The sequence below is a fragment of the Harpia harpyja genome, chromosome 18, assembly GCF_026419915.1.
Source record: "Harpia harpyja isolate bHarHar1 chromosome 18, bHarHar1 primary haplotype, whole genome shotgun sequence".
NCBI lineage: Eukaryota > Metazoa > Chordata > Aves > Accipitriformes > Accipitridae > Harpia > Harpia harpyja.
In genome coordinates this window covers 16,532,880-16,548,103 of record NC_068957.1, presented here as the reverse complement: position 1 = coordinate 16,548,103, position 15,224 = coordinate 16,532,880, and the positions used below count along the sequence as shown (strand labels likewise).

Here is a 15,224-nt window from a genome sequence, read left to right as displayed (position 1 = left end):
CATCCATCCATCTATCCATCCATCTATCCATCCATCTGCCCATCCATCCACCCACCCACCCATCCACCCATCCACCCATCCATCCATTCATCCACCCATCCACCCATCCATTCATCCACCCACCCACCCATCCACCCATCCACCCACCCATCCACCCACCCACCCATCCACCCATCCACCCACCCATCCATCCATTCATCCACCCATCCACCCACCCACCCACCCACCCACCCATCCATCCATTCATCCACCCATCCACCCACCCACCCATCCACCCATCCACCCACCCATCCATCCATTCATCCACCCATCCACCCACCCACCCACCCACCCACCCATCCATCCACCCATCCATATATCTATACATCCATCCATCTATCCATCCATCCACCCACCCATCCATCCACCCATCCATCTATCCATCCATCCATCTATCCATCCATCTCTCCATCCATCTGCCCATCCATCCACCCACCCACCCACCCACCCATCCATCCATCTATCCATCCACCCATCCATCCATTCATCCACCCATCCACCCACCCATCCATCCATTCATCCACCCATCCACCCATCCACCCACCCATCCACCCACCCATCCATCCATTCATCCACCCATCCACCCATCCATCCACCCATCCACCCACCCATCCACCCATCCACCCATCCATTCATCCACCCACCCACCCATCCATTCATCCACCCACCCACCCACCCATCCCACCCCCCTCACCGTCCCGCGGGCACAGGGACCACGCCCCTTTCTTCTAGCCCCGCCCCTTTCACCACCCCTCGCTCCCGAGACACGCCCACTCCCCTAGCCCCGCCCACCGCGCCTTGCCCCCCGCCAGCGCCGTAGCCCCCTGGGCGCATGCGCACGGGCCCGGCGGCCCGCCATGTTGGCGCGGGCGGTGACGCGGGGTGCCGGGAGGCGGGGCCAGGCGGCGGCTGGGCGGGCGGGCGGGCGCGGGGAGCGGGGCCGCGCTCCCGGGCCGCGCTCGGGACTTCGGGAACGCTCCGCAGCGGGGCCCGCGGCCGGGGCCGGGCGGGCAGCCGCAGCCCGCAGGTGAGAGGGGTGCGCGGGGCCGCCCTCCGGTTCTGCCCCGCTCGGGGTCCCGGCGGGGCCGGGGGCCCCTGTGTCCTGCGGGGCCTGTGCGGCCGGGGGTCGCGGGCCGGCCCTCTGTGAGCGGTGCGGGGCCGGGGCGGCGGGGTGGGGGCTTGCCTTTCTGCCGGGGGAAGGGGGGGGGTCCGCCCCGAGGGCGGGGGGAAGGGAGCGGTGTTTGCAGCGGGGGGCTCCCCGCGTGCGGGAGGGGACGGGGGAGCCTCCGTTGCGCTTGGGGGGAGGGGGGGGTAACCTCTCTGCGAGGGGAGGGCCAGCGTGTTGCAGCGTGGGGGGGCCCGGTTTGTGAGGGAGGAAAGGAGGGGTGCCCTCTCCGCGGTCGGGAGTACCCTGCGAGGGGGCAGAAGCGGGGGTGCGCTGTGTGCAGGGGGGAGAGGAGAAGTGTGCCGTGCCTCCGGGGGGTGTAAGGTGGCCGGGGAGGAGGAGGAGGTTAGCGAGGGCAGGCGCGGGGGTCTTGCAGGAGGGGGGTCCTGGGTGGGAATGGCAGGGAACAAAGCGGGGCTGGCCCGGCTGGGGGGGGCGGGGGGGTTGTCACAGCTGGCGGCTTGCTTCGGGACTGGGCTGGCTGCTTTGTGCCTCTCTGAAAAAGTGTCTTCAACTCTCCTTTTCCAAGCATTGTTTTGCAGTCGTTGTAATCGTTTTCTTCCGTCCCCCGACCCTTTCTGCTCGTCAGTGTTTATTGTTCCTTGGGCTTTAAATAGGCTGGTTGAAGTCTGGGTGCAGGAAGGAGTTTTGGGGATTAGTTCTGAGATGCAGCCATTAGAAATGGGGATGTAATTGTAGGTTGTAACTAACTTGCTGGTTTCCTCTTCTCCCTGTTTGCATAAAATTTAGGCCGAGCTCTGTTTTTGCTAGGTGCTCTTCAGGACTTTTCGCCTCTGTATGAAAAGTGTGATATTAACTTGAGAGCCCTTGGAGTCTTGGCTCAGGTCCTTTGTATAATTCAGGACATGCAAGTCGCATTTCTTTTTCAGTTTTGTATGGCAAAGGGCTCTTGAGCTTGGATGTTCCGGGCGTTAATGAAACTGATGCTGACTTGGACCTGCTGTGAAGTCTGCATCAGAAATATCTCCCTTGGCCATTTAAATATGGCTCATATATTTGAATAGAATGCCACAGAGGAGTCTTCCTTAGTCTTTCCCCAGTGTGCTACGCATAGCGATAATGCTAATGAAGAACCTTCAGGGCACTCTCCCCACTTCTCTGATTTCACGGTAAAGCCTGTTCTGCAATCCCGTTTAATACTAGAATACGCTGCAGAGTGTTGATAGTAAAAAAAGTTTGGGTAGTAACTAGGATTAAATGCTATCCTGAATGCAATTCTTGCGATCTCTTTGATTCTATGACTTTCAAAATTATGCTCCTAAACATTTTCTTTCACTTCTGAAGTTCAAAAAATTGTAGTGAGCTGCCAGCACAAATTAGTGTGCTGCTCTGCTTCAAAGAAACAAGACTGTTTCTAGTGAGCCTTGGCTTGACACCAGGTGTCAAAAATGAATTAAAGTGACTTTGCCCCAGCCAGCATTTTTTTAAAAATGATTTTAAAGAGTTTTTTCTGCTTTACTGTAGAAGGTTCACTAAACTGAAAGTCATCTGAGGCCGTAGTTCAACCGTACCTAATCTGTAGCAGTAATAGTGGCTTGGGGACTTCTGTGACTTGTGGTATCACTGGCACAACTGGTGATGCCAGGCATGAAGCAGATCAGCAAACTTACCCAGCCAGAAAAAAAGGGTCATGCACAGACTCCCTGATCCAGTTTGCAGTGCAGTCCCAGAAATGATGGCAGAGCATGTCTGTGGGGAGATGAACACTGGGATCATCTCAGCCTGTGATCATTTGGCTCGCTCAAAGCAGGGCTGAGCGGGGAGAAGCAGAGAAGGGACTATGTTCAGCTGATATCGCTGCAGAGGCAGTGTGTGAGATTGATGATGAATCCTTCATTAAGCTCTAAGGGGGCTCAGAGGGGAAGTGAAATGCAGCTGCTGCAGAAAGGGCTCCTGTGCTGGCGCATGAACTGGCTAGAAGCACAGTGGGATTGAGCATACAAAGTAAAGCCTTGCTTTTTTCCCCCTGATTTCTGGTAACCTTAAATGTTTTTTTCTTTTGTTTTGCAACAAGCTGAGAAAAACATTGGAGTTCCGTAAAAAAAAAAAAAAAATCAAACTGTCTCATGTTAAGTGTATCTCACGGTAATATGATACTTGTGTATGTTTCTTTGACAGTGGTGATCAAGCCCAGGATGTCTGGATATAAAGGCATAACCTCTGCTGTCTGAATTAAAAGCTCCAATGATGTTACCTCAAGGGCTATATGTTCTTAGTGTGGTCCAGCTATTAGAAAGGGGTAATTAGTCCACACTACAAAGAAACATGTTGGTAGAGACTCCAAATGAATTTGCAATGTGTTCTGCTAGCACTACTATATCACCTCCACAAAGACTACAAGCAAAGCTGTCAAAAATGCTCTGCTTTTTCATGGTTGTTATATTGCTGAAGTAGCTGTGATGCTTAGTACGCCGCTTTTTTTTCTTTACTCTTTTAGTTGATATATGTGTGCTGGCAAAACTTTCTGAGAAACTGCACTATGGCAAAAATTGAACAATTATGAAGCATTTGTTTTAAGAGCTAGCAGCCTCAGAGAGAGTGTTTGGTGTTTGGCTGTTTCACTGTATCAATAGTACAAAACTTTTCTAATGACTCATAACAGCTTATGAAAGTTGACTTCGATGGCCTCAGGCTAGGTTTGCAGGGATAGATAGATGCCTTTATCTGGCATGGTGTATATGGGTGTCAGTGTGAGTGGGAGGTAAAAGCTTAAATACTTATATGGTCTACTTTCCTTTCAAGGTTCTCTGAGCTTTTTTAATTCTCACAGCTGTATTGCATTGTCAGAATACTGGATGGAAACTTTTTTATGGTTTCCTTTTTAACTATTTGTGATGCAACAGGTTTCTTAAAATTGGGAGATTAGAGCTTTACGGATAAATTGAAAATACCAGTGTGGAAGAAACTTTTCTTAGTATATTTGCTATCCCTAAGCGAAGTGTCTTTGAAAAACTAGGAAGTAATTAAGCAATGTTAGATAGTAGTCTCTGGAAGAAAAAGCATGCTTTCAGTGGGCATTCGGGGTAACTGATAAGTTTGCTGGTTTCATCTGAATTATTTTCATAAAACTTTGTCTCTAAGGGTGTTGCACAGTAGTAAGTGTTTGGGGGTGAAAGCACACCTATGCTATATAGTGCAGATGGCCTGTATCCTGTGTCAGAAGGATCTGACAAGGGAACTAAGCACTAAGTGCCTTGAGGTGCGAGATGCAGGGAGTTGCAATTTGTGACTTGGTATTGGTGACAGGAGTGTTTCAGAAGTGGATTTCTTGAAGGTATCTTTTGAATTATGAGGTAGGAAGGGATCTGTTTGGACCCAAGAGGAGCTTGCAAGCTGGAACAAAATTTAAGTCTGACTCCTTTATTTTGCCTGTGTGTTTCAGAAGACTAACAGTAAGAAAATTCAAAAGATTGCCCGTATTCAGTGTCCTATAGTGAATTTGATGTCTTCCATGCCTATTTTGAGAAGCTGTTTTTAAGTGAATCAGGTGTACTAAGTTTTTGAAGGAATGTACCAGCTACTGATTTGTGTTGTCAGTGTTTTTGCTTTAAACTTGTTCTGGGAAATATGTAATTTTGTTTCCTTTTGTGGAAACAGTGCTTTGTTGTAGATACTAATGACACTGGTCATATGATTTCTTGGGTCTTTTGTTTTAACTTCTTTGTGATTGATGCAGCTGCTTGCTGGTGCGTTCTATAGTTGTGAAATGCGAGAGATTTGTTTGGCAGTGCCAACACACTCTCTGTTTTTAAAGCTACTCTGCTTCGTTTCTTTAACATGAAGTATTTAAAATATGAGAAAGCATATGTACAGGTGAAAGTAGAAATGAAAATAGACTGTGAACGGAAGTTTTGCTTTCAAAGAAGTTCTCAACCTGTTGAGAAAAAGTTGCCCCAACTTGTAGTTGCTTAAATTTTGGGGAAAACTTAACCCCTTTTTCCATGTCCATATTAAAGAGCATCAATCTTACCAGGTTCCCCATGCCTGCTTGAACTGTCAGGTTATGCATTTTGCTGTTCCTTTCCAAGGGACACTGCTCCGGAGGGGTGCCCGGACAGTGGTGCCCATGGAAGGCCATCGACAGGTCAAAAGTGCTGATGTTTTTTTGTGCAGGTGTGGATGGGAGCGGAAGCAGAACTGGCTGTCAGTAGTCAAAGCAGCAGGACTATTTCCCCATGATGTCAGACACCTTTCTTTGGGTTCTTCTGCCTACTGGTGTACATACTAGTTTGTCCTGCCTCTCGGAAGTCTCTTAATTTGCCTGAAGGTGGGAGGTATAAGCTGCTTTAGGACAGAGGTCCTGTCTAAGCTGTTCCAGCTTGCTAGTAGAAAAACAGTTGGTACAAGCATGTGGGAATGTGTTGCGCAGGTCTCATGGTTAAAACCAGGGATGGGATGATTTGAGTTCCTGTCGTAGCTCTGAGGACTTAAAAGTAAATGTTTTAACAGGTATTGCAGTCCTCAGCATCTCAATGTGTTAGTCCCGCTATGAATGTAAATTTCCATCTTTGCAGGGAAGCAAGGGAAGAACCTTGTTCCTTTATTCTCGGTGAGAAAAATAAGCTGAGAGGGCCAATTTTATCAGTCTGTATCACTCAGAAATTGCAGACCAGGATTTAGCAACATGACAAATGAAAACCGTGGTGCATTGTAAATGAGCTTGATTACACCTCCATCTGATCAAGTGCAAACTGTTGTTATGAGGAAGGTAAGGTTCCATGTCATGAAAAAAATAAGGCAGAGTTTTTGAGATGTATGAGTGATATGATTAAATATTAGAAAGAGTCGTGTTAGGTTGAAGAAAGCAAGGATAAACATGTGAATTTCAACCCAGTTTCTTTTTCCGGATTGTTTTTTGGGATCTCCATGTGAGTGGTCTGTTCTAGTTTCAAGCTGAATGTGTTCCACGTGCATTTCATTTAGCATCGTGGGAACTTTGATTCTTTTGAATAACTGACCTTATCTGATAATGCTAATGTGAAATATCCAGCAGTATGTATGTTAAGGTGATGATCTGAAATATCCAGCAGGATTTTACTGTATTGGCACAAACCCCAGCTCTCTAAAGTTGAAGGCCTGTTTCTATTATACATTGTTGTAGTATATTTTCTACATATTTAAATAACTCTGTAAGAAATAAATGTGGAACATTTCTTTTAAATTTAAAACTTCTTCATAAATCTGTTATGGGTTGAAAACTAACCAGAAGATTCACACTTGGAGGGCAGAATCTGATGCTAGAGGCTTTGGAGGCAGTTTGATGCTGCAGGTACCTCATCTGATGCATCTCTGGGTGGTCCTGCCTTGTGCCCCAATCTCCTGCTGCAGCTCCCTTGGCAGAGCTAATGCTTGTGTGATTGCAGGGTGATTTCTTTCATGCTGCTTATCTCATGGGAAACTAACCCACTCAGTAATGTTTTTATCAGTTTCCTAACTCACCCTGTGGCTACACCTTGCTATTGCTCTCACAGGTAGAGACAGGAATGATGTGGCTGGAGGTGAGTGGAAGGAAAGCGGGACTGCTTCTCCCAGCAGATGCTGGGGATGGAGCATCAAACTCAACGCTGTGGGACCTGGACAGTGCTGCCACTTCAAACTAGTCATGTTTCCAGATGCCTTTAAAGAGATGTTCCTGGGACTGCTGTTCTCCAGGTAGCTTTCCACCTGTGTAGGAGCTGAATGATCCACATAAATTCATGCTTTCAGTAAATCTTTACATGAAAGCTTGAATTCTGCGCTGCAATAAGGTAGGGGGAAAGCTTTTGTCTTGGCTCTGGAGGAATCAAAGCACTGGTCTGTGTCTTGCTTGCAGATGTTATCTGGCTCCTGAAGGAAACCAAGAGGGAGAAATGGGTTGCTCTTCTGCCTTGTCAACTTTTGGTTTCTCAGTGCCTGACTCTCAAGTAGCTTCGGTGTTACGAAACAGGCATGGTTCTGGGCAAGTTTATGGCTGCCCACAGATTTTGAATAGAACAGAGGAAGTGAGTAGCACATCCGTTATTTAAAGAAAGCTGTGAGTGACACTAGAATTTTACAGACGTTGGCATGTATTCTGTATATATATTTTTTTTTAGAAGCTGATTATCCACCACGTGGGCCAGAGTTGTAGAAGGCTTATATTAATAGTTATCCCCCCCCCCAATCATCTCTCTGCTCACTGCTAGTGAGTAACTTTAGTAACGACTAGAAGTTACAAAATACATATGTGGTTGTATTGCTGTCACTTACTAACAACTCTATTTTATTGCCTATTTATGTTGGAAGCTTTTAACAGGAACAGAGTGTAACCAGTTTTGTTCTCTTTAATGTTGAATTTGTAATTTAGGAGTGATGTTACTGCATCTAGAAATTTAAGCGGGCTCTTGTGTTTGCTGTTCCAAGCTTATTTCTATACAGTGGAATTAAAGTATTTCCATCAGGGTATATGTCCTATGAGATATATTTTATAAAAACTAAAGATTTTGCAAGATTACACCTTTAAACTGGAAATCATGAATTAAACACTTGAGCTACAAAAGAATCAAAGGATAACTCTAGATAGTTCAGCATTATTGAATCTGAATTTACTAGATCGCTCAAGTTGCCTTGCATTGCTCTTTTAGTGGCTATGCAACTTAGACCAGTCTCTTTTGGCTGCTCACATTTGTCACGGAGGAGTAATGGTAAATGCATAAGCATTCACTGTTTCTGTTCTTCATTAGACTTGGGCAATATAAAACACTGACATCGTTAATGGTAGAAGGGTTAATGTTGGGAGTTTTGTAACCTAGGTGAGACTTGATACCATATCTTTCCCCTTAGTCTGAAAATTTTGTCCTTAATGTCCAAACAGGGAGTTTTGTTATTTAAAGGAGAGCAGTAATGAGATGATCATGTTATCGGCTATCTTGGAGTTGGTGGAAGTGTCATTAACTCAGCTAGTTACCGTAGTGATGTTGGTGGTATTGCTTGCTATGAGAGAGCCTGGCCCATATCTTTGCAAGTAGGCTAATCTTTTTCAGGAATGGTTTAATAGCTTATCTTAATGTAAGGTTGAATACATGGAGGAGTTTGCAGTGAGGCTCTAAATGGACCATGATACAACTACCCTCGCACCTCTCTTTAGCAAGAAGATAGAGACTGAGATGTTGGGGTTTTTTTTCCTACCACAATTCCTTACTTGTATTTTTTTTTTTCTTTATTTGTAAAACGGTCTTGCTGATCTATATACCTGATGGCATGGACTTCTAGAAAGTTTGCTATTTTTGGATGATATTAAATTTTAGGATTTCACACCTTTTTTTTTTTTAAAGAAAATTTTAATCACTAATAAGAAAGTATACTGTATAACTTTTAATGAGTACACCTAAATTATGTTAATACTATCCTATCTAGTCTATCCTCTTAATTTTTTTCCATGTGAAATTGATGGTACTATTTAAGAGCCACAGTGATGGACCAACACCTTGGTGTGATAGTGCTTCACATGCAGAGACCACAAAGGCAGTTTCTGTTCCCAAAACTTGTTATGCTACTGTAGTCTTTCTTTCACCTGTTATTTTTGTTGGGCTTGTGTGTGGTGGTGGGTGGGGAGAGTACAGCAGAATAACAAAATGGTTAACATTGTAGGCAACATCTTAGTAAGCATGTAGTCTAACTTTAGCCTATGGTGGTAGCATTTTTCTCTTTCAAAACTTGTAGCCATAAGGCAACTTGATAGATTTTACCAGCATCTCTTGCCTTTCTTCAAGGGCAAAGGCTTGCCTGCAGTGTTGCTATAGGTGCTCATGTGGCTGTCCTGGCTCGTGGAGCTCTGCGAGTTATATATTCTCTGAGAGCTAGGGGAAATAACTTCCCTGGAAAGGACTGAGCAAATGTAAGCAAGACTTGCCCTCTTAAAATTCATTCCTTGGGTGATGATGAGCGTGCCAAGAGCCCTAGTTTCTTTTGGGATGCCTGCAGGGGTTTCTTGTCTGGTTTTGCTGTTCGCCACCATTCCTGGTTTGTAGAAGGATTAAGTCAGTGAGGGGGCTGTAAACCTTACCTCTGGCAGCTGAGAAAATTATGTGAGCTCTTCTGCAGAATGCCAGCTGAAGCTGGGGTGGTCTAAACAGCCTGAATTATCACTCTTTGTATCGGTTGATCCTGAGTAAATAGGTTAGAAAGTACTTAAGAGTAGCTCAGCTGGTAGCCTTCTGGCAGAGAGCAAGGACAAGCAGCTGAGGGTGCTGAGCTCTTCCATGGCACAGCTGTATCTAGAGGAGGAGATCCAAACCCAGGGCAGAGGTTCACAAGCTGAAAGGCTGCTCCACAGGCAGAAATGTGGCTTCTCCCCTGCAAATAACCTTGTGATTAAAAGTGAAGTGAGAGAATCCCAGAGTTTATTGTTCTTGTAGGGAATCAGTGTATTTTCTGCTTAGGCTGTAGTGATCTGCTGGTGTGGAGTGAAAGAAGTGGTTAAATTTAGACATAGTTTATGGGGATGCAGGGGATGGCTGTAGTGCTAGCCCTGTTCTGACAGTGCTGCCAGGCTGGCGGGCGCCGTGGGGCATGGTGGGGACCAGCTCCCATTACTAGTTCAGATTGTTTATTCATTAGTAAAATTAATGGTAGGAGAGAGTTGGGCTGGAAAATGCGAATGAATGTGCGAGAGAAGAGGTTGCATGGCAACACTTTACAGTCCCGAACGTGGAGTCAAGAATAAATAATGGTGGAAAGAGAAGTGGGAGGAGGAAAAAATGAGTGGGTTGGAGGAAAAAACGCTATCTTTGTATTGACTTTATTGTTTCAGTGCCATCCCAGATGTGTCTAACAAGTCTGACATTGTTTGAGATTTTCCTTACTGAGAGCCTTTCATAAGGCCATCCACTGTAATGCTTGTGTGTGTCGCTGGAGTAGCCTGACACGGCTTTGCAGAGATGCAGGTTATGCAAAATGCTCTGATAAAGGGATGGTGAGAAGCCTGGATCTTACACCCAGTTTTAGACAGCTTCTTGCCACCAGGAACTACTTTCTAACCTCCTGTCTTTCTGGCGTTCTTCACCAAAATGACCTAAGAGGCTTCCTGATGACTTGTCTGTGTCATCCCCGACACATTAATATTCTTTTAATTCTAGAACGTATGTCTTGCTGATGGCTGGCATACATAGATATGCATCTGTAAAAAGCAAAATAATTTGACACATTTTAAGGAGGAGTATCAAAAGAAAGAAAGCTTCATGAAATAAGACTGAAATAACCTCTGTAATCTTCGGGTAACTGTTTTGGTGAAGAAGTTTGAATGTCCTATAGTGTTTCATTTCTTATCTGTTACTATTGGTTAACTTGCGGTTTCCTATGTGATTTTTGTTAGTATTGTTTCATTGTTTTAACTGGATGAATAACTTCAGGTCAGTTACAAGGGCTTGTAATTGAAAAAATGTTGTTTGTTCATTGAATTGTAGAAGTGACCCTTGCTTATTGGTGCTAACTGAATGTGAGAATACGAGTTGCCAAGTGTAATGTTTCAATTTTTTTCTTTTCCGAGAGGAAATGCAGAGGAAGCGAAAGCCGGCAGCACTGTTGCTGGTGTTTCCTCACTCTGCTTTACGTTAGAATGAATAAAAAAAAAAGACTGCCATTGCAAATGACAATACTGCTAATTCCTCTTTGCATTTTGGGGTAAATGGCTGCTTTTTTCCTTTTCAATTGGACATGCTATCTTTTCAGCATTAAAAAGAAAAGCAGTGTCTCCTCCCAGCTCCTGCTCTCCAGTTGTTAATTCTGGCCAGTAAGATGACTTCCAAATGGCTGTGAAACCTTTCGCTGTAACTTTGTGCTATTTCAACTCTGTTGTGACTGGTGCTCTTTTTGCAGGCCCAGCCAGATAGCTTCCTACTGTGATAGCAATTGTGGGGTGAATTTATGAAAAGCACACTTGGCTTAGTGTCATGATGCAAGGTATTACTTCTGTTAGGACTTCTGTACCTCTGTGACTTGTATGCATTTAGTGATTTACATAAAATGGTGGCTCTACTTCTGAGGTATACAGAGAGACTGTCTGACTAGTTTAAAAGCAAAATTAGCTCTGGCTTTTTTTATTCTGCACTATTGTTGAAATTGATTTTTATTTGAAGCTGTGGTCTTGCAGAATTGTGTATGAAATACTCTGTACACATGGAAAAGAATAGGATGCCACAGATTTGTAGTGAGTGATGTGAACTTTCCCTCCAGGCAAGAAGTGGGGCTATCCAATTTTCCACTCACAGTGGAGATAGAGCTCAAAGGGCTGCAGAAGCCAATAGTTAACTCTGTTGGAGATGGTATACCCTGCAGTTCTTTAAAATAACATCTACAGTGAATAATAGTGTGCAAACGTGTGTGACAATATTTTTTCTCTTCCTGAACCTTGTTCTAGATGTCAAAATTAACCTGGACTACTTGGGAATGGCGAAACATAGCCCTGGAATCCTGCCATGAACAGTAAGAAAGTTGAGATGCTTTCTGTATGCAAATAATTATTTTCTTTTAATGGCTAAACCCCAGTGAAACTGTTCCTGTTCAGTTAACATAACTAGGCAACACGTTGTGTAGTTCAGTGTGGATGTGCTCCCAGCTTTTCATGCAGTTAAGAGGCAGTATAGCAAGTCAGAGGGGTGGCTCAGTAGGGGGGCACTCTTCGGGGAAACAATTCTGGGGAAGTCTCTGCAGCCAGCATGACACTGGAGGTGGGGAGGCTGCTATGGGTGGTGCGTTATGAAATTATTGAGGTGGTAGCTGAAGAATGCTTTCCTGTAATGTGTAATTATATTGTGAGACTCCATTGTTATCTAGTGTATAATTATATCGAGACTCCATTGTCAGGGGATATCTTGAGCACAAATTAGTTTGAAATGTGATTAGACAAATTAGTGGAAGAAAAAATTGTGGAGTTGTAAAGACTACGTTCTGGATGCAGTTCGTGGGAAGTCGCTAAAACGCTGGCTGAGGGAAGCTATCGGAGTGCAGTGTCGTGTTACTGGCATCACTCCTGAATTGGCTGCTCTTAGACAGGTAGCTTGGCTAAATAGGTCTTCAGTCTGACCTTTCATATCTGGCTTGTGTGTGGTGTTTTCCTTGTATGAAACTTGGCATTTAATAGATGTTGATTAAATGGTTTATGCATCAAAGAAAGCAGGCACCTTGAAAGATACTGAGTGTTGATCAAAATACTCAGATATTTTTGTGTTCTTGGTAGCTTGAAACTTTCTAGTTTGAAGGATACATAAATATTTATGTATGTACATGCTCTGTATTCTTTATATAGCCTTTTCCAGATGTTGCAGGAGGCATCCTTAAATTGATGCACTGAAAATTATTCTGATGAATTTTCCCAGTACAAAATAGATGACTTATGAGAGACTGTGTGGGTGAGTAGCATGCTTGTAAAGTGTAAATTTTCAGCAGATGCTATTGATGCTATTTGTCAACCTTCACAGGGACAGAAATTAGAAGGCTTTTGTATTGTTAAATATCATGATTTGGATATAGTCAATTGGAAATGAGAAGCTCTTGGAAACTCTTGTATCTAAACTCTTCACAGAAGTTTAAATGCTTAACATGCAAATGTTCAAATTAAAAATACTTCATTTTCTCTTGTAGAACTCTCTGACCATGTCATGTTTAATTCTTCCATGGGAGCAGTGTTCTACCCAGGGCTTTCAAAAGCTGGTTGATATGCTTGAAAAGTTAGGCACTGTTAATATCTTGAAAATCTCAGAACTCTCCTTTGAAGAAAATACTGTAATTGTTAAATTGCTGTGGATCAAATTATGTAGCTGTAGGTCATTTATTAGAACAATTGATAAAGACACAGGAAGCTGTTTAGTTCTTTGTATGAAGTAGTGTATGTAACACAAGGAGATACTGTTAAGACTGAATGCTTTCAGCTTTTTAAGAAATTTGTTCAGCTCAGCTGAAAAAGATAAATGTATGTATTTGTAGATTATTAAACAGTTTTGAAATCTTACCAGAATGCAGCTAAAGCTTCAGTTTACTTTTTCTCATCATGGATAGACTGAGCTAACTATTTAAGCTGTGCTGCTCAGAGGTAAAACATTCATGCGTTTTGAACTGTCCTATTTAGTAAGTGTCACTGTTTGAAAGGTAAGTCAGGGAACTTTGCTGTTCACAGGTTTGCTCTGACAAAACCTTGTGATTTCTTGTGGAGTTGAGAACAAATGTCTGTAATGTCAGAGAATAATCATGCAGATACAGTGTAGTTAAAAGGAATTTTAAGGATGGAAATGATTCTTGGTCCAAGTTGGGACATCTAGAATGATCTTGGGTTTTTTGTTCCCTGCTAATCAGTTATCTAAAAGTTGCGTGACTTCTCTGGCTCTTCTTTTGAGCTGGTTATTGGAACCAAAAGAGCTAGACTGTTTTTAGAGCTAGACATCATCACCTCGCTGATGGTGATTGGTGTTTGAAGTCATGCTGACTGACTTGATCCAGAAGCATTTTTCCCAGGCCTTTATTTGCATATGTAGATTTTTTTTTTCCAAGGATGTGGTTTAGATGGAGCCTGCAGGTAAAGGACATGACCGATGAAAGTAACAGCAGGTGGGAAGGCTCAGAGTTTAATGGAAAGTGATTCCAAGGTGGCTTGTCACATGGATATTTGAATGGTAGCTTAAGGAAATACCATGGATTTAATTTCTCAGTGAAGCAGGTGGCTCTGATACGCTGGTGTGTGATATAGGAGAGGGGTGCCAAAAGGTTTTACAGCAGAAAATGGGAAAGTGGGCTTCAATGCTCTGAGCTTTTTGGCTTTTATTGTCAGATAATGTATGCTGGCTATCCAAAAGTCACTTTCGAAGACTGGAAGATTTCAGTCTACTGAAGTGTACATTATTTTACTAGAAAGCTTCACAGGATTTCACCTTCTGTTGTTACCACTTGTTTTCAGTCTGGTGTGACCTGGCCTTTTCACTAACCCTTCCAGAGCAGCTGATGCCTCTAAATCTGTGGCATACACTCCCCAGAATGGAGCTCCTGACAAATAGAAGCAATCCATGTAGGCTAAGAATCATGACTCTGTACTTTCAGGGCTCTTGAGAGAGAATGATTAAAAACCTTCCTCCAGTCATAACCACGGAGGCAGAAGCCCATGTTGCCTTTAATAGAGGAGTTGCATGGAAGATGCTTGCTTTATAGTCTGGGCACAGACAAACAGGAGTATGGGCATTGTCATCGGGAGGGACCTGCTCCAGATTGTGGGTGTAGGGATAGCAGTGGGACGACAACAGCGTTTTAGACAGCTGCCACTGCCAGACTATCTGGGTGCCGTGCACAGCTCCGAATGGTGCTTGGAGCTGCAGCTGTGGATGAAGAGATGGTGCAGATGTTTGGGCCAAGGGCAGAAGAGACAGAGCAGTAGTGCTGTCCAGGCAACAAAGCCGACGTGAACTCAGGGGAGTTACTAACCTGACAGGTCTGCATGGCTCTGACAGGGAGCTGGCTTGTCTCACTTGCGCTTTCCTGTGTTTTGGGACACTGGTCCCTGCTGCCTCCTTGTCCTCTCCCTGTGCTGGCACCTTAAACTCACTGCTGCGTGTTATCTGCAGCGTCCTCCTTGTCCCCCTCTCCTTTGTTCCCAGGCTGGGATTGCTGTGTGTGGAGCTGATCTTGTTAGGGCTCAGCCTAATGGGAGAAAAGTCCATTCTTTCTCTGGGGTTGGATTACACTATGCTGTAATTGCTGAAGATCCTGATTTTGAGAGTGTAATATAGGGGCATCTGATGTGGCATAGCATTTTCCTGCTGCCTATGGTGCCATTTTAAACTGCAGGTGTTTTACTTGGATGTGATTTATAACCAGTGTATTAATGGTTCGATCTTCTTCAGAGAACTGTTTTGACTTGCTATGTGGGTGAAATACTATACTGAGAAGCTTGTTTTTATACATAAAATATTACTGAAGACTTCTAAGCTTGTGTGAACATGCTGAAGCTTCATTTATTTTGTGTTCCTAAAATAAGTTGAATAAAATTTTTATCGAACAT

The 15,224-nt window shown here is 44.0% G+C and overlaps 1 protein-coding gene across 6 annotated transcripts in view; it reads left to right on the top strand.

Moving 5' to 3' along the window:
• The first annotated feature begins 960 nt into the window (after positions 1-960).
• Positions 961-15,224, top strand: part of KLHL13 (kelch like family member 13) — an 87,432-nt gene continuing 73,168 nt past the window's right edge. The window contains exons 1-2 of one of the 6 annotated variants that reach the window (XM_052813402.1): positions 961-1,066; positions 11,601-11,665. In XM_052813402.1, the coding sequence (XP_052669362.1) occupies positions 11,601-11,665 (65 nt within the window). In that variant the 5' untranslated portion in view covers positions 961-1,066. The other 5 variants (XM_052813404.1, XM_052813403.1, XM_052813405.1 and 2 more) reach the window with 5 other exon arrangements.